We start from the raw sequence: 22,627 nt of genomic DNA on the forward strand, positions 1-22,627 counted from the left end.
AATACTGGTATTTCTGTACTACAAGAGATGAATTTAATTTGTATGCAAGATTAAAATATAAAATATTGTCTGACCACTGTCTAACAACTCATTCATATATTCAAATAAAATGTAGATTCTATACAAGATTTGTGTCATGTATGGACTAAAATCTACGGTTTATACCCCCCCCCCCCCCCCCCCCCGAAAAAAACACAATTATCTATATGATCCTCCACCCCCACCTCATGAAATTTTTTTGGATCCCTGCATATATGTACATGAATACCACAACACAGTACATGTAATAAAAATTTCAAAATCAAAACGCATGGGTCACATTGCTTGCTTTTACAAAGTATAAACAAAACAAAATACAGACCTTAATCATGTCTAAAAGCATTATTCATAATGTACAAACTTTATTACATCATTTTCTCAAATTATGTAAAAACATTTCTCAAAACACAGTAAAAAACCCCAAAAGCCATTTTACAAGTAACCAGACTGAAAGCTAAGTTTGAATGAAAATAGCCAATTGGTTACAATAAAAAATTAAGAGATAATGATTAAAATGTGATCAGAAAACCTCACTAGTACCTTTTTGTGAAGGTGGAGCGATACCCGTGAGTTAGTGTCGTAGTATACAACCAACGTGTGAATCACTGTCAAATTGGTAAACAGTTTAAGGTACTTCACTACACCGAGACTTATACTTTTTAAAACACTACGTCACAAGATGGCGATTTAAATGTTTTGTTAAACTGTTTGTATCAATCGATTCAGATGTATATCGTCATAGCTCAGTGGTTAAAGTATCAGGCATGTGAACCGCAGGTCATGAGTTCGAATCCACCTGGGGCTTTTGTTTATGTTTACTGAATGAAATTTTTGAAAATATCATTTTTTAACTAAAATTGTACATTTTTTCGCCTATTTGATATATATACTTCTTATCCATCATGCTTTCTATCATAATCAAGTAATTTTCTGCTGATTTGAGAAACTTTTTCAAGGTGTAGTGAGGAACCTTAAATCTACGTGAGAAACATTTAGCTTAAAACACATTGAAATATATTACCCAGTATGTACTGGAGGAAGGCAAAATCTGCGCATCACAGTATAGATTTCAATACAATGGAAAACTAATACTGGTCATATAATCAATCTATCGTGAATCAATTACAAAATACCATGGCTTCTAGTTAAATACCGTATAAACTATATGGGTTGCATGTATAATTCATTTTATAAAATGATTACAAAAGTCATACATAAATCAAGTTACTTTAAACACCAGCATTTGGATAAGCCTCTTTCCCTGTTAATTTAATTTATGAACAACAAAATTAGAGTTTCTCCTGTCCGTTGTATCTGGGGACTAATACTGTATCGATTCCTATTAAACATGAGAAGCAAATATCCGCGTAAACTCACAAGAAGCAACCCTTGCAGATTTTTAAATCTATTACTTTTCTGACAGATGTAAACTATAAAGGATGATAATCGACGACTTGATTAAAAAAAAATAAATAAAAGAAATCTTGTTAAAATAAGGAATCAATGGTAAGGAAATTATGTAAAAGATATTGTAATAATGTTAGGGGTGTCAAGTTAAGATTGGACGAATAATCTATATTTCATAGAACAAGTACATTTTTAACTTCAATAGAACATTTGAAACATTTTTTTTCAACAGTTCAGCCTCAACACATAAATCTATTCAATTCTTGGGGAGTAAGCGGAGAAGCATATGATAGGCAAACCTACAAACAGAAGAAGTTTTGAAATTTCAGTAATTTTACAATAACCATGATCTAACAATATAATACTGTAGTTTCATTAATATTCAAGGGTATCAAATTTCATGGATAAAGTGAAAATCACAGTTTCAAGGATACTTTAATTCGTGGCCAATGACCCTATCAATACAAATTGTTAACAGAAAATGCACGTTAATGAACATTTAAATTCATGGTTGATCTTAAAAACAAAATCCACGAAAATTGGTATCCAAAGAATATTGATGAAACTACAGTAAAGTCTGTCAAATTGGACTCCATAAGAGGCAAACAATACTTTACACAGATGATTTTGTAGAGCACTTTGGCCATTGACTAACAGCCAAAAATTAACATTTATCTGATCAGCATAATAATTTATGTAGATGTCAGAGCAACTGTCTCTAAACAAACATAATGACATCCATTTAAAAGTAAACATTGAAATTTTGTTTACATTTTAAAACATAAAATACTACTCATATTAAAACAGCTATTGCCCCATCAAACTCCTCTAAAATTATCCAGAGAAAATAAAAAAGACAATATAAGCAAACAAAAAAACTGCTATTAGGACATTTTAGAATTTTCAAAGTATTCCTAAATATGAACAAAGGAAGTCATGCTTATGCACTATGACTGTATACCAATACATAAATGTATCAACAAAAATACTTGATTATTGTATATACAGTAAAAATGATACAACATTCATATATATGCAGAATATCTGTTCCATATACTTCTTCGTTTAGGGGTATACCAAGGGGGTTAACATGTGGAAATCTAATATTTAAATGAGATACATGACTGTATAAATGATTAATAGTTATCAAAAATAAACAGTGTTAATATACAGGTACATGTAAATCACAACCTACTGTTTTACAGAGAAATTTTTGCCCACATTTAATTCACCTCCTCATTTACCCTGGCATTGTGTGAATATAAAACAAGACCTTGTAAAAAAAAAACCTTGAAAAACTATGTAAGAACCAACTTAAAATGGAGGGAAGCGGAAAATCTTTAACAAGTGTGAATATTTGAAAGTAACATGGGGCCAAAATTAAATGTGTACTGTGTATTTCAATGCAAATTACGCAACCATAACATTCAATACACTAAATAAAATATCACATCAACATGTTAATGACAAGAAACAAATAAAGTTATCGAAAACAGAAAAGATGACATGTCTTATTCGTCCATGGAAGTGGAATTCAATAAGCAGATCATTAAAAAGTAAAAAATGTGGATGTCAAGAAAAAAGAGCCAAAAGTCATCAAAGTTTTTACCACAACAGAAAAACACAGTCATTATTATATTGCATGTATAAATCATTGATATATTGTTAGCATTTGGTTAGACTTTGTCTGACTAGCATCCTTCCTTAAACATTACAGCACCATTTCTACATTCTTCTTTTTTTGTTACACAATTAAAACATAAACTGTACATGTATTATGCTCTCCTCTATAAAAGTATACAATACATTGAATTTGTTTACGAGTTAGAGTTATTTTACATAGTACAAAATAAATGAAAAGTATGTTGAAATATTGCAATCTTTTACAAATTTAACAATGAATGTATCAAAACATCTTGAATATTTTTTATACATTGGAAAGGATAACAGTATGAAAAAATCAAGCTAACAATTATGCAGGTACACATTTATATTCAGTCTATTGGGTTGGCTAAAAATGGCAATTAAGAGGCTCCAAGGGAATAATAGGGAAAAATACAATTACATGTATGTAAGTAGATACACTTGTACCATCATATTGAAACCACACAGTTCATCAGTTGATAAACAGTGCTTTATATATATTTATCCATTTCTGTCACTATCTGAATCACACTCTGCTTTCTCTCCCCATTGCATCACCCTCCCCGGGAACCATAACTTCACCAGTTCTCATAAATGTAAGGTTTCTTCCTGGACAGCATTGCGGTCTAAATAACGTCAGCAGATAAATGAACACACATGCCCAGCTGGAGCCCATCTTGACCCATACTGCGGCCCAATTCAGTCCAAATCTGTTCAGATCGGATTCTTCTGGCCTACAATATATGCACAATATGTTCATTTGTAAATATTTGACAAATATATTTGATTTTTATGTTCCCAAATCAACAGAATTAACACGGCAAAATTGAATTTGCATGCTGACATCCTATACTATACATGTTAAAAAATATATGCTTCATAATAATATTTTAATGTCACTGACTTTGCAATATTGTAGCTTTATGAAATAGACATGAAATGCATACAAAAAAAATTCATTTGATATAGTGAAATAAAATAACAAAAGACAAAACATTTCCCTTACATTAAATCATGTACCATACATGTACATTGTATGTAAAACAATCTTTGAGACTTAAATTTCTTTTCCAAATAACATGTCATGGTTAAAATATCAAACTTACCTATACCAGTTTGTGAGCTGCATCATAACATATAAACTTGCCAAACAGAACAGAAAGTGGAAAAAGGCATAATTGTAAATTGTGGCATCTGCTTCATTATAATTGACCCGTTGACCCCCTTTCTCTGAATGGTTACCTCCTGCAAAGTAAGCCATTAAACAAATAGAAAAAAGATGATTGATTCCAAGAATGACTTTTACTTAATTGCTTTTTGAGCAGAGACATTTAAAAAAGTACAATAAATGTGATTTAGAACATTTTATATATTTTTTTAACAGAAGAAATGAAGATAAATGTTTAGTTTCTTAGGCAACAAATTAAAAAAAAACTGGTACATTTGTATAATGCAACAAGCAGAGATGTTATTTTTTTTTGCAAGAATTGAAAAGGGGTATAATTCATTTTTCATATTGATAAATTTAGTTATTCCCCTTTTCAATATTCTGCTTAATATCAATCGCAACATCTCAGACCTTTCCGGAAGAGCTCGAAAAAACACCTCAAATGTATCAAGATTACCGGATGTTAGAATTTTATACAAAATGGAGTCGCTTCCCATTAAAATAAATATTGACTGGACAACCTTAATTTTCGTTTCTGTGGTATATTTTAGGGTACATCATTAACTTTAATGTAGTCTAGCTCTCATCTCAACGAACTGTAAAATATGTTGTATTTATATCATGTTTTACAGAAAGGGGGGTTGTCATGGAAGCCTATGTAATACATTTGATGTGTTTTTCCGAGCACTAGCTGCCTGAAAGGCCCAATATGTTGTGGTAAGCTCAATTAAGCAACATTTAATAGTGCTGTGATGCCTGAAAAACTAAAAATTGATTATTCTGACCAACACTTAGAAATTGTCAAAGTGCAAGGATTACTAGTCTATATGAGAACTAGCTGTCTCAAATAACATCAAATTCTTACTTCCTGTCACTTTACAGCAGCAGCAGCATTCGTATCTCTCCTGTACTGCTGCAAAGGTCCTCTGAACTCCCAAACGATGGGAGGCAATGGAGGTTTCCAAGCTATAAAGTTAAAAAAAAAAACCCACAAAACTTTACATTAGAGAAATTGGGTCAGACATAATCATAGTACGGTAACAGGTTACATTTTCTTGGTATGTTCAATATTTTGATACATGCTGTGGAATCATTAATTTACGTGAGGGCCAATTTTCGTGGATTGCTTAAATTTTACAGCTTCGTGGGGACGTAATTTTGTGTATTCTCTCAAACCTACAGAGGAAATATGACTTTATTACCCTAATTTATTAATTCGTGGAGGATTTTAAATCGTTGATGAGAGGTACCCACGAATTCCACGAAAATTGAGCCACCACGAAATCTAATGATTCTACAGTATGTATATATCAATTCAGATAGGTACATGCATATATGTACATATGTGATACAACAACACCAACAAGGGTCTGACTATTATCCTCACTCAGATATGGGTTTATTCTTAAAATGAAATTAAAAGTGAAATAAAATTGTGTTAATCTCTCTCTCTCTCGTTTCTGTGAATCTTAATATTCTAGGCAATAAACATACCTTGAGTAGATGACCATAACGAACATAATGACCAAGCCAGCATAGGCGGATATCATTTCCATGTGGTCAAATGTGGGACTAGGACGACACTGTGTGGAGTTGGACATGGACATGCTGTGGATATTTCTCATATCCTCTATTCCATCCATAGACATGAACATGTCCTCTTCTTTTTTCACATCCACTAGCTTTGAATAAGCAATCTTTATGGTGTTTTCCAACTTTATGACTATAGAAAGAACATTTTAAGAACAGAGTGAATATAAAACTGCATTGATCACAATAAAATCTGAAAACTTTTTTTATAAAAATTAAAATCTAAATGCTTATACACATGCTTATACACATGCACTAGTAAAGGTATGGTGAAAATGAGAATTTGTGACAGGATCAACTACTGGTAACTTTAAAAAAAAAATTAAAATCTACATGTTTAAGGTGGCTCTATACACCACTTTTTGATGACACAGTACGCAAAAAAGTAAATCTTGAAACATGCATTTCCGGTACTGGCTGATTTAAACTGAGGTGAATTGTATGGGAACCGCTATTTTGAAAAATTCGTTAAATGGATAGATTTAATTTGATAATTGGAAAATTCATTACTTACAAGTAATGTGGTATGTGCAGTCACCTTCACGTTGTGTGGTATTATTTATCGAAATAAACAATAAAATAAAGTATAAATTTTTAAAGAGTTTCTTTAGCATCATCGATATGTTACACCGTAGCGCAAAGGGTTAGTGGGTTCACTACAAACCAGTAGGTCATGAGTTCGATTCCCGTTGAGAACAATAAATTTTTTAACTTTCCAAAAATTTCTAAAACGTATTATTTGGTTGAATACCGTGAAAGAAAATTCTAAACAGGTGAAAATATTTCAATTATAATATACTTTAATGCACATTAAAATCGACACCTAACGGGGATGAGAGGGTTGCTTTGAATTTCTCTCAAGTTGGGATACATAAATCCTATTAGCCTAGTCAATGTTCCCCTTTATTTATTTGACTTAAGTTTTGCACTAAAGCGAATATATTCACTTATACAGGGCAAAGTCTATAATGAAATATACATGTATTTATCATTCCAACATTATATTTAGGAAATTTTCTTCAACTCAGAAATGAAAAGTCCCCAAGGTGTTTGGGCCTTGGGACTTAGGAACGATAACCCTTACATGAGGAACTTTCATACCAAATAAAATTTAAAATATTTTTTGTGTTTATTTGCAATTGTTTTCATTCAATTTTTTTATTTCACATTTATTAAAATACATTTTCTTATAACATCAAGCAACTTTTTCAGATGATTTGTCAACAGAGTAAGAAAATATGAAAAAATATGTTTTGGGGAAATACTAAAAAAAATTGCAATAATAACATTTTTGAATGTTAAGAAGTATTATATTTTTTTTTATGTGTCCGAAAGAAATATCCATCATATGACAAAATAATTTCTCTCAATTTGTTGATAGCTGTCTTTTTAAAAAATATTTTACAAAAACACGAAAAAACATTAAAAAATTCTTTAAAAATACATATAGTATCCCCATTGTCATTTTAATATTTGATAAGTATATGTTTTGTGATCTTCTATTGAAAATTGGAATAAACTGTGGGTGTATAGAGCCACCTTAAACACATGCACTAGTAAAGGTATGGTGAAAATGAGAATTTGTGACAGAATCAACTAAATAAAAATGGTTTAATTGTTTCGGTAGATTCATTATGTGTATTATTTATGGTGGATAATCTTACTGTCTTCTGGTGGTTCACTGGACAAGGCTGACCAAGTGAGATACATCACGTAAAACGTAATCACAGATGCCTGGAGAATTCCTGTGTTTGGGTTAACTAAAAATTAGAGCATAAGATTGTCAAGGTGAGGTCTCGATCTGATACATGTACAAGTATCACAATAAAGGGTGTATTCTATATTTAACTGAATAAAGTCCTATATGATGATCAAAAATTTCTATAAGAAAATGATAAAGCATGCAGAAATTGCCTGTTATTGTAAGTAAACAAAAAAAACCAAAAAACTTCTGCGGTTGTATACTCTGTGAATTAACTTAAACTTAATGCAAATAAAAAGATTTCGGACTGACTTTTATGCAAAATTTGCAACATAGAAAAAACATGGATATATTGGTAGAGTACTGAGTAGACATACACAATTATAGTTCAAGAAATCTCAAGTATTTATAGCATGTGGGAAACATAGATCATCATATTGGACTTTTTATTGATCAATTTAACAAACAGAGCGGCTTACATTTTGTAACAGCTGGCACAATGGTGACTCCTGACAGAACAATACACAGAAATGTATTAACGCCGATGAAAATCTTGTTGTGGAGGCAGCCCTCCCAACTTGTGTAGTTCCAGAACAACATGAAAACTGCGGCAACGCTGACCATATAGAAAATAGCGGCAAAGATCAGCGTACCTACAACAAAAATACTAGTACATGTATACATATTCCCATACAAAAATTATATCTAGGACTGAAAGAATGGTAACTGTAGTTAATAAAGAACCTATTTTCATTGGTTGCTAAACTGTAAGCCTTTACTAGTATGCATGTACAAATACAATGTATGTGCATTTATGATTATGTTATCTCATTTCAAAATCTGAGTATGAATTACTGTACTTACCTAAATACCCACAACAATTTTTTCTCCCTGCTTTAGTTCCAACCCTGTTGATACATATCAAACATGTACATTATAAAATTACTCTATATAACATATTTACAATACCATTATTTAATTAAGATTAAACTTTCTGAATCGGGGGGGGGATTATGTACATGTACATGTACTTGTATATCAATTCACTTTTTACACTTTCAAACCTTTCAATGAAAAGTTTTACCAGTAAATAAAATGGTACTTTTTGAGGATAATAACATTCAAGACTACCATGTTTGTGCATTGAAAATAAGAAAGGGATTCTGGACTTACCATTTAGCATTCCAGGAATGACAAAAATCCACTAACAATATCAACTGGAAAATGATGAATATTACTCCTCCAATCATTCCTACATACATCCAATCTACAAAGCAGAAACAGTGACTTAGTGGTTCTAACCTCTCAAACCCTCTTCACAGTATAAAGTTTTGCCTTTGTAGCAAAGTTTTCCACAGACAATCTAAATCAGAATTGAAATGCTTACATTTTAATTCATTATGGGGAAAATTTGAAAGACATTACCTCTGAACTTAAGGTCAGACGACATGTTCCTCAATTTTATATAACATTTTCCAGGAATTTGTTAATGGTTTACTACTACTCCGACAAGCTTTCTTGCAAAAAATTAGGATACCTTACCAGGCATTTCTGCAAAATACTAGAGAATGCAATTTCCTATATAATCTTCTTGAAAATACACTTGAATTGCTGATATAAAAATAAATAAATAATACATCACAGCGAAATTAACTAAATTGGGCCGGACTTTGAACTCACAACCTCTAAAACCTACGCTCCTGGCAGAGAGCGGCCACGGCTCTAACTACATGGCCATCTAGGCATATAACCATATACAAGTAAATTTTAATCATTTTAAAAATTATAACAAAAAAAATAATTTTTATTGGAACTCTATTACGAGGAGATACAAAAAAGATGCTCGAGGAACGTGTTGTCTGACCTTAAAAAGCTAAACATGACTCATAAATTGGCACCGTCACACAGGTTTATAAACCCTTCCATTTCGTTACACCCAGATTTTTTGCATTTATTCATTGGTTTATGTGAATTTTCTGTTTGTAAATAATACATTAACTTGTATATTTGAAAGTACATGTACATGTACATGTACAGTTTCATCACATCTGAGCAACACCGAGATGTCAGATGTACGTCCACACAGGCGACTTCTCTACAGCAAAATATTTTGAACGGATATGAGGTATGCAGCTTATATAGGGGAAGTAGAGAGAGCAGCAAAGAGAAATATGGTAGACAGTGACTATTTAGAAGCGGTGTTCAGCTTTAAGAATAAAATCATTTATCTCTGTCATTATTAAAGAGTTATCGCTTTGGACATATACTTGTACTAGGGAAGTGAATTTTGATTTCTGTAAAACATGAAATTAAACTTAGTAAGTTCTTGAAGTCATTAATACATGCACATTTTACTTACAAAGCCTGAACATGTTCGGCATGAAAAAAGATCCCGCAATACAACCAATGAAAAATAAAATTTTCCAAAACCAATACCTGAAAAACAAAAAATTACTGGTACACCAAAAACATAAAGAAAAGTAATATTTGTGCATCTGATTGCATCCATAGATCAAAAGAATACTGTGGAATCATTTTATTCATGGGTGTCAATGTTCGTGCGTATACTGTAACAATTTTGATAAATATTTTAAAACAAATTGTTGTGTATATGTATATTCATGGGGATGTAAATTTGTGGGCAATTAAAGGTTACATACAAATGCCAAGAACATTGGTCCCACATGAACAAGGATGATTCCACAGTTTTTGTTTTCACAAAAGAGAAGAGTAATTAACAACAAATAATAACATAAGTGCTATGGCCAGGGAATAAACATGTTTCGCTTCTCAGACACTGCAGTATCAGATCACAGGCCACATTGATCAATTGGTTTTACTGTTGTATAAAAATTATGAAAAATTCTTTTTTTAAAAATAATTCAGAGTTAAAATACCAAAAAAATGGGTCATTCCTTAATAAAATCCTTATCTTTTCAAATCTTGCAATAAAGAAAACTCATCTGCCTGCCACATTGAAATTTTTGGTCTGAAAAACTAAACATTATTTTTGTTTGGCCATTTATTCATAGTTTTTGTGCACAATTGAGAATTTAATATCATGATAAATATCATGCTTGGTTGACAATTTTAGTGAATGTGAAACCAAATATCTCAAATTAACCTTATATTGCTTATACAGTAATTGCAAAGTTTCAAAAGCCTTACCCATTGTGTATTCCGCCTCGACAATAAGAGCTAGATTTGACACATGCTGTGAGGAGACATAAAACTAAATGGTAGGCCACAATTCCTAGGCACAAGCGATACACTGCTTTGTATCCTGTTAGTTTACTACAGTTTTCACCTGCCATCAATCCAACACAAGTTTCATTAAAACCAGGTACCTAAAACAAATATATAAAAGATGATTAAAAAAAAAAAGATCAATAGAAATGAAAAAAGTATCAAACATAAACTTATTCAATAAGACATAAAAAAATTCCAATTAATTTATTAAGACGTTCATGCTTCATGACAAGCAAAATCAATTATCAGTATTCTATACTCACATTATCAATAAAAGCTTGTTCCAATTGAGGAGAAAGCATCAGTGAGGCCATGACAAAGCCGATGATCAGCATTAGTGTATACATGAAACGAGTGGCGGTCGATTCGTTGATCTGCGGCAGGAACCGACAGCACAGGCCACAGGAGGCCGGCCCACACCAGCACCGTATCTGAAAGTTGAATAAAAAAATCAAATGATATTTATCTCTTTATTCATGTGATGGTCAGACAGTTTTGATAGCTTACGTGGTTGAGCACCTTACAAAAGATTTGGTGCCTTGCCAACCTCTGGAACTGACAGGTCAACTTGATGATCCTGCTAGGGGAAAGAACCTGAGATTTTGATCCTTGAGGTCAAAGATGATTTAAATGAGGGATTTAACAAACCGATTTGATACAGGTGTCAGATAGCTTGGACTGTTAGTAAATCACCAGACTATATTGAAGCCCATGCATGGATCTAGAGGGGAGTTTAGGGGGAGTCTGGACCCATCCTCCCCCCCGGCAAAATTTCTTAAAATTATATTGTAAAATTACCAAAAATATGCCACGAACCCCCCTTGCAAATTGAAATCGGACTCCCCCTGGAAAAAATTTCTGGATCCCGCATAGAGCCAGGGTTTTGTATCTGATCAACTGGTCTGTAATTATTTCTCCAACCTCTTACACATCAGTGGCTGAAAATTTCAACACAAACTGGGTTAAATTGTACCTCATCTCTCCCCCCCCCCCCCCCCCCCCCCCTTAACTTTAGTAAGCCAGGTGAGCTAAAAATAGATCTTCAAAAATTTAAAAGATCTGGACTTATAATTGAGTATTTATATATAGATAGGGTATAAATATTACCCTTACCATATTTTCAACGGCTTATTAATAGAAATTCGGATGCCTGTGGTTTAATATTCATAAACAGCATAAACAGCAGAAACTACAGTTTACAGGTATTGCAGGTGAAACTGAAACTAATTTTAATATAAACAATAACAGGGAACATGGTAAAATAGGTCTACATTCATTTTTATTAAATTCCGTCAATATAACTAAACAATCGTTACCTGTGCTGAGCAGCATCCACCCATTGTAAAATATCTAAATCCAAAGACTGGCACAGAAAACGTTCAAATATTTTTTAGACGGTGGCTATAAATAGCCACGGTCTATTGCTACGGTCCTGACCGGAAGAGTATTTCTCACGGGGACCCTAGCGGATAAGGAACGACAACTCTGTTCGGTATGCAGTGTTACACGCAATGTTTTATCTATATGTCGATTTCAGTATGAGAACTAATTTTAATCTTATCGGATATTTTAAGCATTAAAGCTGCTAATCATTTTGTACCTATATTTAAATAATCTCACAATAATCGCTTCTTGTTTTTTTTTTTAAACAGGTTTGCCATTTCATATTTCAGCAATTATGCTTCATCGATAAATTCAGTCATTTTCAACGCATTAATTTTAGTTGAGGCAGAATATTTTTTTGTTGTTGTAGCTTATTCTAAAGAATTCACAACATATACTGACAATGAATATTACATAAATTACATTTTATTGAACTTAAACCGATCAATGGCACACTTTCTTCTACAAGTGTGCATGTGTTTTTAAACATACAAAAAGCTTGAAATTTACGATACAAATGTGTTTAATTTTGGTCTGACCTGTGATTTACCTAATTTTGTAACCCACTCAGTCTGTAGGAACATTAATTTTATTACAGGCACCTCAATATTCATCAGACAATATTTACTACTGATGTTGACGCTTTACTTCCTGCTGACTTTCTCTCAAACACGCTAATCGATCGGCCTCGGATTGTAAAATTCACGTGCAAATCAAGTCGCCATTTTACAATTTTACATGTATACATGAATAAACAAACCACATTTTACGATGCTTCAAAGATTTTCAGTTCAGATTTTGTTGTAAGCAAATAAGGGATTAAAGACATGCTGTAAAACGTCTTATGGATTTCTCGGCGTGTCAGCTCGTGTATCTCTAATTTGCAGCAAACGCTAGCTTTTTGTGAGAAAAAACAATCGGTTCAACTCATGCAATATTCCATATTCATTTATGGTACATTGTGAACGGTAATGTAAGATATAATAATTTTGTTCACTTAACAGTTTCTGATGAATTGTTCACAATAAACTGAATAACGCAATTCGATGAGCGAAGCACAATTCGGACTTTAATCCATATGCGCCCATCTCTGCTATAAGAGAACTTTTTCTTTGGTTTTGGGGATTTTGTCGCTAACAGATAATATTATTACACATGTACGTAAATATCGCCCCTTTTGTTCTCAAATAATTTTTAACTCGCGAGTACAACTCTATTATGAGCTATCTTAGACATTTGTTTTCATTTACAAATAGGCGGGCCTATATAAATGCGTCAGTTTGCAATCGAAATACACACCTGTCATCACTCAACGAAATGCTACATCGGCCGTAGCGTATACATCCATGCTATATTTGCGATAAATAATGAAACATGAAGGTAACAAAATGTGCTTCATAGATAACTGTAGTATTCTGCTGAGCTACAGAACTATATAGCTTTCCGAAAATATTGCCGGGATTTGCAAACCCTAGATCTATTGTATAATACATGCAAAGAATAAAATGAAATTTATATACACAGCTGTACGGTCAGAAAAAACATGCGTTCAACTTGGATTTTGTTTGTTTGGTGTTTTTAAAAACTAATTTTGAATAATTAATCAATATTTGTTATAAGTTTACTAAAAAAAGTTTAATGTAGCAAGTAAATTATGCGTGTTAAGTGTACTGAGAAGCGCTAAGATATACATGTGACTTTCCCAAATTCGTTCAAATGATTTGAATAAATCTATAGCTAAATACAATAAGACAAATGTTCTTTAAAACTTGGATTAATGAAACTGCCGCGACTGAATATTGTATGATTTTTTTTTTCAAATTTGTATTCACTTTCGTTGCGAGCAAATGGAAATAATTCACTTAAGTCGAAGATAAAATATTGATTGACTCTTCTGTTTCATGATGACGTGCATTCCAGAAGCAATACCAGTTTTCTCAAACAGGTTCTTGTAAACCATTCCGTTTTCTGTACACCTAAATTTATTAACTGACTATGAGGACAAAGCAAGTGTGATGCACATGGTCCACAAGCAAGTGTGATGATGCAACTTTTCCCCCGTGAAGAAATTGAGGGAAAATGCTGTCGAGAGGGACAATAACCGTACTACATGTATGCCCAAATAGTTAGTAAAAACCTGATAAGTACATGTATTTTATGATACCAAAGTTTTATTTGTTCTCGTTACTTTGAGAAATCTACAATATCTTTAAAGCATAATAGTCCAATCCACAATTTTCAAAAGTTGTTCCCCTTTGCGGGGTCAACCCAAAGGTCAAAAGGAAAAAAACCCAAAAAATTCCCCTTCTTTATACAATCAATTATTTGGGCGTACTGTGATAAAATCGCTTTGGATTGGAATTATTCATTTGATATGTGGTGGCAACCCACATATTTAATGAGTCATTTTGGTGCAATCAAAATACGTACATGTAGTACATGTATAACCGAAAACGGAGTTTTAATGTCAACTGATATAGATACAAACATATAGATACAAACATATAGATACAAACTTCTATACTACAAAGGCTCCTATGATAAATCTATAGGATTTCCCCAAAAGATGACGATAAAGAGACACAACAATTGTAAAGAGTGGATTGTGATCACAACTACGATTTCCACATAATTATCCATGTAGGTAACTCACGACCAGTTGTGCGAGTAAGCGTCAGGTATTAGTACACGTATGAGATGCGGCTGTGGATTTTCGACAACAATAATTACCATACATGTAATATGCCACTTTCAAACGGCGCCACCGTCTAACAGTACTTTCAGTACTTTGATTGTTTTTATTTCATTAGGCATAGGCGGATGTGTACCGAGGCTTTCCGAGAAGGTTGACGTTAAGACTTAAGACCAGAAACGATCCAAAATAAAAAGAAAACCAATTTCCAAAAAATAGCTTCCATAAAACAAGATAATTCATAAAACCAATTCTCCATGATTTTTATAGAAATCAGGAAGTAACATATTTATAATTTTTAAAAAATGTTTTCAATGAAAATAGGACAGATGATGTTCAACTGTTTCTTTCGGTATTTAGACTGACTTCCAAGCACGTTGTGGATCTTTTGCGAAGTTGTCAACATCATGGGAAAACTAAATGTCACTGTGCTTCGTTACTTGTCGAAGGAAGACTTCAGAGTTCTAATTTCGGTAATATTACATTTTACTTATTATTGTTTCCCCTGGTCACAATGACTGAAACAAGAAATCAGACCTTACCTTAAGGGATGCTGTTCGGGGGGGGAGGGGGGGGGGGGGTGATGTGATGTACAGTAGAATAGATGCGTAACCAATAATCTATGTACATTTGATTTACCGGAAAAATTGAGTGGCAAAGCTTTCATTTATGGATTGGTAAAGACTAAGCCTGGCCACTTTTATTTTAGAGAATACTGGGTAGGTACATGTACAGTACTGATCAGACCCAACCTATCAGTCCAGAGTAAACCCTGGGTTTACTCTGGTTCTGCTTATGTAAACCCAGGGTAAACCCAGAAAGCAAACCCAGGGTTTAGTCTGGGTTTACTTTTTGTTAGGTTGGGTCTGATCGGTACTGTACATGCAAGTTTTTGTAACATGATTGATGGGAGAAATACTGATGAACAGAACTGGGGTTCGAGTTTCATGGGCCCCTGGATGTCTAGTTAGGCGCTGTATCACTTAGAGGTCTGGCACCAGCAATCAGATTAGTCTGACGGTCACATTTTTACTCCTTAAATGATCGTTGCCCCTGAATGATTAACAATTCCCAGGTTCTTTTCCCTGGCAGGAGTTAACCAGTCAGTTGGTCACTGTGAGAACCAAATGGATTGGAATGAGAGAAACAATGATGGACCAGACACCGATTTTGCTTTTTGAATCTCTGTAGTCAGGTGCTATATCTTCTGAGATATCTTATAAATGTGTCTTAAATTGTAATTGTGAATCGGCCCCCGATCTGAACATTACATCCCCCCTTAGATTATTTTGCCCTTTTACATATCAAAATGGTTTTACTTGTCCTAATTGATTAAATTGGCACAGCCAAGAGATATGAAGGTATTTCATCCATACTTGCCAACTGACCCGATTTCGTCGGGTCACACCCGATTTTTCAACCCTTCACCCGATTATTTTTTATGACCCGGCGGGTCATGCTTTTCACCCGATTTTTGTCGAACAACCTGAAAATCTCCCGAATTCCGGATTTGGTTCGTAAATTACGTTGCGCCTTTGACTTCCAGTTATGAACCCAAGCTGAGCTTGGATTTACGTAACGCGTAAACAATGCCGATGGCTATAACAGACACATTAAGTGTAATTATTATCGTGAGTTGTTTTGACTAAGCGAAGGTTTAAATCATTAAGTGTGATGGCTTCCAATAAGAAAAGGTCTTCATCGGGGCCAGCGGAATCAAAACCAACAAAAAGAAAACGATATTTTTGTACCTATGAACATATCTGGGAAAATGAATTCCCATAGGTAAAACAAAGTAATCGAGTACAAAACGAGGCTTTTGCGTTCTATGCATCGCACATTTGAATATTGGATTTTGTGCCCAAACTGATCTAACTAAACATTCAAAAACGCTAATTCATGTATAGAATGCTTTTTAATACACAAAAGTCTTCCAAGTCACTTACAACTTTCATGCCATCATTTACAGAGTTCAAAAGCAAGGTTATGTAGCAGAAACTCTTTTTGCATTTTTTTTTCAGCTGAACACAACCTACCATTTTCTGTGTCGGATCACTTTACAAAATTCAAAATCAGCAACTGTTAGTTAAAATGCTTCTTTGCAATAAAGTATTACACATAAGTTTTAACACATATTTCTTTTGTATATACTTATGAAATGCATGATAAATATGTCGTGAATGTCGTTACGCGCTATGACCAGATTTTTTACTTTCCAAATCTGGTCATGACCAGATTTTCACATGTTGGAGGTTGGCAAGTATGATTTCATCTTGTAATGAAACTACAGGTATTAAGCATGTCAAGAGTGACCAAGACTACTCAATCAAGATTCTTTTTTATGCATGCATCTCCATGATCCATCATATAGTGTAATTCATTTCAATTGTACTTCACAGTACAGTTGGATAATCACTACTTTGAAATATCAAAAAATGACTCCTTAAAAATTATTCCACCTGAAAATGTAATCCATGTACATGTATTTTATATTGTAGGTTGAAATGGGAATGAAAAACCATGAGTTGGTTCCCTCTCCTCTTGTGGCGTCTATAGCACATCTTCATGGAGGAGGGTGTCACAAAGTTCTGAGAGAGCTCAACAAACACAGACTTGTGGCCTATGAGCGTGGTGGAAAAAGATGTAAGAAACTTCAATATTTAGATATACCGGTATATTTAGTTACTGTTGGGGTGTTGCTCTTTATCCCTCCAGGATATTTCCTGTATGTGTAACATCATGTCTTCCCACTGTACACAGTCACATACTGTAGGCATCATATGTTATCGTATATCGGAATATTTTTACTCATAATGAAAATTTTTAAGTACCCCAAGTTAAAATGCACAACCACTTTTATCTTGTATTATTCTAGGACCATCATATCAGTTTGAATTTTCCCGTGAAACTCTGCAGTAAATTTAATTATTTTATTATCTTCTTTATCCTCAAATTATCAGCAAAAATTATATAAGTGGTTCACATTTATTGCAAATTTAAATTATAACTTTTATATAACTAATTGTTTATGTATAATGAGTTTATAAATGCATAATAAAATATTGATACAAACACACGATGCATGGAAATCTTAATTCTAATTTTGTAGTTTTCCAAGTGTTTAAGGGTAAAAATAGAGATAACATTTGAAATTCATCATAGATCCTAGATGTGAATGTTTTGTTGTTGGAATGAATAAATTTTTAATATTAAGTTGATGATTTTATCATTTGAGTTTATATTAAAGTTAAATTGATCAAACTCATTTTGTTTAAATTAAAGAAGTTGGTTGTGTTGTTTTGTAGTTGAGGGATATAGGCTCACTGTGTCTGGTTATGACTACCTCGCACTGAAAGCTCTAGCCAGTCGAGATGTGATTTACTCACTAGGAAACCAGATAGGAGTGGGTAAAGAGTCAGGTAATGCCACAGACTTCCTATCATGTTACATAATGATTTATTTTTATTTTTGTTAAGAACTTGCTCCATTATATTCAACTTTAATAAAAAATAAATTTTGCGATACCGGTAAGTACTGGTATATATTTTCAATATTTTATTATTGAATTATAGGTGAAAACATGATTATAGATTAGATAATATATATCCACCTTATTATTATTTACAGATATTTACATAATAGCAGATGCAGAGGATCATCAATATGCATTGAAACTTCACAGGTAATACATCATTTCCCCAGTGATTTATATTACTCTCTTATAAGTTCAGTTTTCCTTGATTGTAAGGCTAGAATGTTATATTTGTTTGAGAGACTTGCGTAATTACCGGTAAGTTGTCAAGCTGAGGAAACAGTAATTTTTGTCAAAAACTGAAAATTTGTTTTTGGAAAAACAGTACTGTAGTACAACTTCAGTATTTTATTTGACTGTACAGAAAGATGATGCACCTAAATAAACAATCATGTTTTCCTTTCATTGATTAGATTAGGGAGAACATCGTTTAGACAACTTAAAAACAAGAGAGACTACCACAAACACAGGAACAATGTGTCCTGGCTGTATCTGTCCCGTCTGGCTGCAATGAAGGAGTATGCTTATATGAAGGTATATTGAATATATGCTTACAAAGTTTTACAGGATTTATGAATAGAGTTTAATTAAGGAATAAGGAATCATTCTTTGAGTATTATGAGGTGATATTTTCGGTCGGGGTGTGATCAAATCCAGTAAAGCCAAAAGGGCTTTATGATAGATTTTATCACACCCCGACCGAAATTATCACCTCATAATATTCAAAGAATGATTCCTTATTACTTATATTTGATATATAATTTTAAGCCATCGTATGATTAAATTTTTAAATATAAATAAGCAAACCCCGCTGGTGCCTCACTTTGGCGTTGTTTGAAGTTATGGGTTATATAGTACAAAATCTATACGTAGTGTTATCACTGGCAAAGACACTGGAAAATGTCAATATTTGTATATACGAGTATGAGATTAATCACTTTTACAAACATTACAATAACATTAAAATATAACATTTTTCAACACACTGAATTGTATAAAATACCATGATATGTATGTTTTTCTGTAATCAGTACATGTGACAAATTGCACAAATAATTAATGTTGTATGCTGGTATTTGTATTTTTCCCTCTGTATCAGTCTCAGACATCTAACCTCAACATTTCTCCTCATAGGCACTCTATGATAGAAAGTTCCCTGTTCCTAAACCAGTGGACTTTAACAGACATGCAGTTGTTATGGAACTCCTCAGTGGTTACCCTATGTAAGTTATGAAGAAGAACGAAGTTGTGAATATTCATATATAATATAAAAAAGGCAAATTTAATTACCGGTATTGTTTGTATGAGAAGCCTTAAAGCTATTAGGCAGACAATCAAAATCTTATTTAGGTGCAATGTGAAGAGTGTGGCTGATCCATCGCAGGTCTACCACGACTGTATGGAGTTGATAGTGAGGCTTGGAAACTGTGGAGTGATCCACGGCGACTTCAACGAGTTCAATCTGATGATCGATGATGAGGGGAACGTAACCATGATCGACTTTCCTCAGATGGTCTCCACATCTCACTATAACGCTGAATGGTAAATACACTTTGGAGTAATTTAGTACATATATTGTGTTTTAGGCATTTGTTTTAGGTGACATTTTACATGTATTTGATTTAATGATGAAACATGACAGTAAAGCTCTTTTCAAATAAAAATTTGTTGATGAAAATGTTATTTTAATCAAATGTAATGTTTGTTTTTGTTCTTTTGGACAGGTATTTCGACAGAGATGTTACATGTATAAGGGACTTTTTTGCCAGAAGATTCAACTATGAAAGTGAACTTTATCCAAAGTTTTCTGACCTGAGGTAAACTTTTTTTATAGTTGATAAATGTTACATAAATTGCTAGAAATGTTCATTTACTTAATACACAATTTTTAAAATACTTACCTGTAGAAGTTTTTTTTTTACCAAAAATATTTAAAGATCATCATCTTTATTTTGAAAAGAAGTTCCTTTATCAAATGTACAGTTTTTAAGAATTTCATAAATTATGGTGTCAGCTTTCTCCATTTTCACTAGACATTCATCAAATCATTAAATTTACAATACCTAATACATGAATATATGAAGACTTTGTTAAGTTTGTAATACATGTACATGTATATGGGTTTTATCCATATACCCTGTAAGTGTTATCTTACTGAACTTGGCTGTAATTATAGGTTTTCCCACTAGTTCAAATATGAATTACCGGCATATGAATTACGGTATCAATAATAACATATATTTTTGTGATTTTTTATTGTCATTCGAAGAGAAAGATTTAGGATTGTGCTACTTTATGTACACCTCCACTAAAGTGATGCAGATGCAGTATCTTTTTTCTTTTCTTTTTTTGAGATCATCATGTTCTCAAATAAGTGATGATATGAGAAATACAAGTATAAATGATACATAATTTTTTCTCCTTCTTTCTTGAATGTTGTAGAAGGGACGATGACTTGGATGTGGAAGTTTCAGCTAGTGGGTTTACAAAAGAAATGGCTGACACTTTCAATGAAGTAATTATGTTATTAAAAACTTCCATTTATATTTCTCTTTTGTTTTAAGGTTTTTTCTCTTCAATTAATATTTATTGCTGTTGTTTTTTTCTTGATTAATATGAAGTCAAGAATACAGACATTGTAGCATTTATTAGTTACACATGTATTAAAATTCATGGATCATATAAATCCAAAGTGGAAAGAGATTTTGTTCTAATTGACCTTCGATGTATCTTTATATCAAAACTGCTTTTAATAATTTTAGGCTGCTGAAGAATTTAACATCAGAGGTGGTCCTGGAAATCCCAAAACTGATGAACCTGAAGAGGAACCCAATGAAGAGGTTGAGGATGAGGAGGAGGATGATATTGATAGTGTTGAGGAAGAAAAGGAGGAAGACTCTGTAGAGGCGGCTCCACCTCCTCCTCTGGTGGAGGACAGACTGAGTCCTCCATTAAATGAAACATCAACAGAGAATGAAAAACAGATAGATTCAGCCACTGGACTAGACAGGGCTGTTGAAGCAAGTAATACTGTGAGTGAAAAGGATGAGGGCAGTGATGGTAGTGAGGAAGATTTGGAGGATCTCCATAACCAAAATAGAACTCTAAGGCCATTCAGAAACGAGGAGAGTCTTGCACACACAAACTTACACAGGAGGAAGCATTTGGACAGTACAAGCCTTAGTGTGACCAGTACAACATCTAGTATGGATCCCAGACTTATTAAGGAAAAAGTGAAGCGACAAATGAAGAAGAAGGCTGCAGTCCAGGAATCTAGGAGGATACGAAAAAGTGGAGAGTCTGCTATCATCACCAAGAAAAAGAGGGAAATATCTCAGGATATAAAGCAAAGTGTTGATTCTGACTGGTTTTAGTTTGAAAAAATTGTTACCTTATACAAGTTGATCATTATAAAAGCAAGCTGAAAATAAAGTTCAAGATTTTTTGAAATTAAGATGTTTCAAAAAGGGTTCAATTTCTAGAAGGAAAGATGTTTTAAAAAATCTTAAGAGTATAGAGGATATATTTATGAAATTGCATGGTGTCCAGTTTAATTCTTCATTATGCATACCTCAGTATAGAATGTTAATAACAATGTTATTTTGTGATATAAATTTTTTCTCTGTTGTATGTTCCTGTGTATATGGGAAAATCAATCAATGATCGATAGAATATTGTTAAACCATGTACTCGAAGATATTTCACCCACGAAACCATAGATTTTTAGGTCACCAACGATGTTTTGATTATTATAAGGTCTTGCTATACTCTGTCCCAAGATATCCTTGATTCACATTTTGCTTAATTACTCGATATTTATAAATACCTCAGGGTTAAAACAATGTTTATTCAAAAGTATAAAAATTTCCAAGATTTCTCTATTGAAACGCCCCCTCTAGCTGATCATGTTCGAAATTCAATGCATGGATAGAAAATGTAATGTTGAATCTACGGGGATTTTGTATTGAAGCAGACCCTGATGATAACGTTGAAAAATTGCGAAAATGTCCAATGGAGAAAAGGTGTAAACATCCCCAATTATAAATCTCTGTAAGAAATCTGTTTTCTTTCCTGTGAACTTGTATAAGTGAAAAATGATAAGTTTCAATGGAGATATCTTGGAAATTTTCCCTTTCATCGATTTCAATTGCACTTCTTTAACAGGTACGTGTATTTTTATTCAAAATCGGACAAAAAAATTGCTTAAATATCATGGATCAG

General features: G+C 32.9%; 2 protein-coding genes across 2 annotated transcripts; one reads left to right on the top strand and one right to left on the bottom strand.

Moving 5' to 3' along the window:
• Nucleotides 1-596: 596 nt before the first annotated feature.
• On the bottom strand, nucleotides 597-15,025 carry LOC105344344 (serine incorporator 5). Its single transcript, XM_066087703.1, has 13 exons — nucleotides 14,975-15,025; nucleotides 12,116-12,189; nucleotides 11,063-11,230; nucleotides 10,719-10,897; nucleotides 9,910-9,986; nucleotides 8,724-8,817; nucleotides 8,415-8,458; nucleotides 8,030-8,203; nucleotides 7,513-7,608; nucleotides 5,753-5,981; nucleotides 5,124-5,224; nucleotides 4,197-4,335; nucleotides 597-3,824 (listed from the first exon to the last, which is right to left on the bottom strand). The coding sequence occupies exons 2-13, from the start codon at nucleotides 12,137-12,139 to the stop codon at nucleotides 3,617-3,619; spliced, it is 1,533 nt and encodes a 510-aa protein (XP_065943775.1). The 5' UTR covers nucleotides 12,140-12,189; nucleotides 14,975-15,025; the 3' UTR covers nucleotides 597-3,616.
• Nucleotides 15,026-15,216: 191 nt separating this feature from the next.
• On the top strand, nucleotides 15,217-21,851 carry LOC105344343 (serine/threonine-protein kinase RIO2). The gene is made up of 10 exons (XM_011452099.4): nucleotides 15,217-15,347; nucleotides 17,373-17,517; nucleotides 18,180-18,293; nucleotides 18,502-18,556; nucleotides 18,820-18,940; nucleotides 19,541-19,629; nucleotides 19,757-19,948; nucleotides 20,131-20,223; nucleotides 20,849-20,921; nucleotides 21,169-21,851. The coding sequence occupies exons 1-10, from the start codon at nucleotides 15,282-15,284 to the stop codon at nucleotides 21,778-21,780; spliced, it is 1,560 nt and encodes a 519-aa protein (XP_011450401.3). The 5' UTR covers nucleotides 15,217-15,281; the 3' UTR covers nucleotides 21,781-21,851.
• The last annotated feature ends 776 nt before the right edge of the window (nucleotides 21,852-22,627 follow it).

The sequence above is a fragment of the Magallana gigas genome, chromosome 6 (genome assembly GCF_963853765.1).
Source record: "Magallana gigas chromosome 6, xbMagGiga1.1, whole genome shotgun sequence".
NCBI lineage: Eukaryota > Metazoa > Mollusca > Bivalvia > Ostreida > Ostreidae > Magallana > Magallana gigas.

Coding starts and splice junctions, on each gene's coding strand:
- LOC105344343 (XM_011452099.4), top strand. CDS start 15,282: ATGGGAAAACTAAATGTCACTGTGCTTCGTTACTTGTCGAAGGAAGAC. Junction 15,348..17,372: donor ACTTCAGAGTTCTAATTTCG/GTAATATTACAT, acceptor TTTATATTGTAG/GTTGAAATGGGAATGAAAAA. Junction 19,949..20,130: donor TCTCACTATAACGCTGAATG/GTAAATACACTT, acceptor TCTTTTGGACAG/GTATTTCGACAGAGATGTTA.
- LOC105344344 (XM_066087703.1), bottom strand. CDS start 12,139: ATGGGTGGATGCTGCTCAGCACAG. Junction 4,336..5,123: donor CTGCTGTAAAGTGACAGGAA/GTAAGAATTTGA, acceptor CTTACTTTGCAG/GAGGTAACCATTCAGAGAAA. Junction 3,825..4,196: donor CAGCTCACAAACTGGTATAG/GTAAGTTTGATA, acceptor CATATATTGTAG/GCCAGAAGAATCCGATCTGA.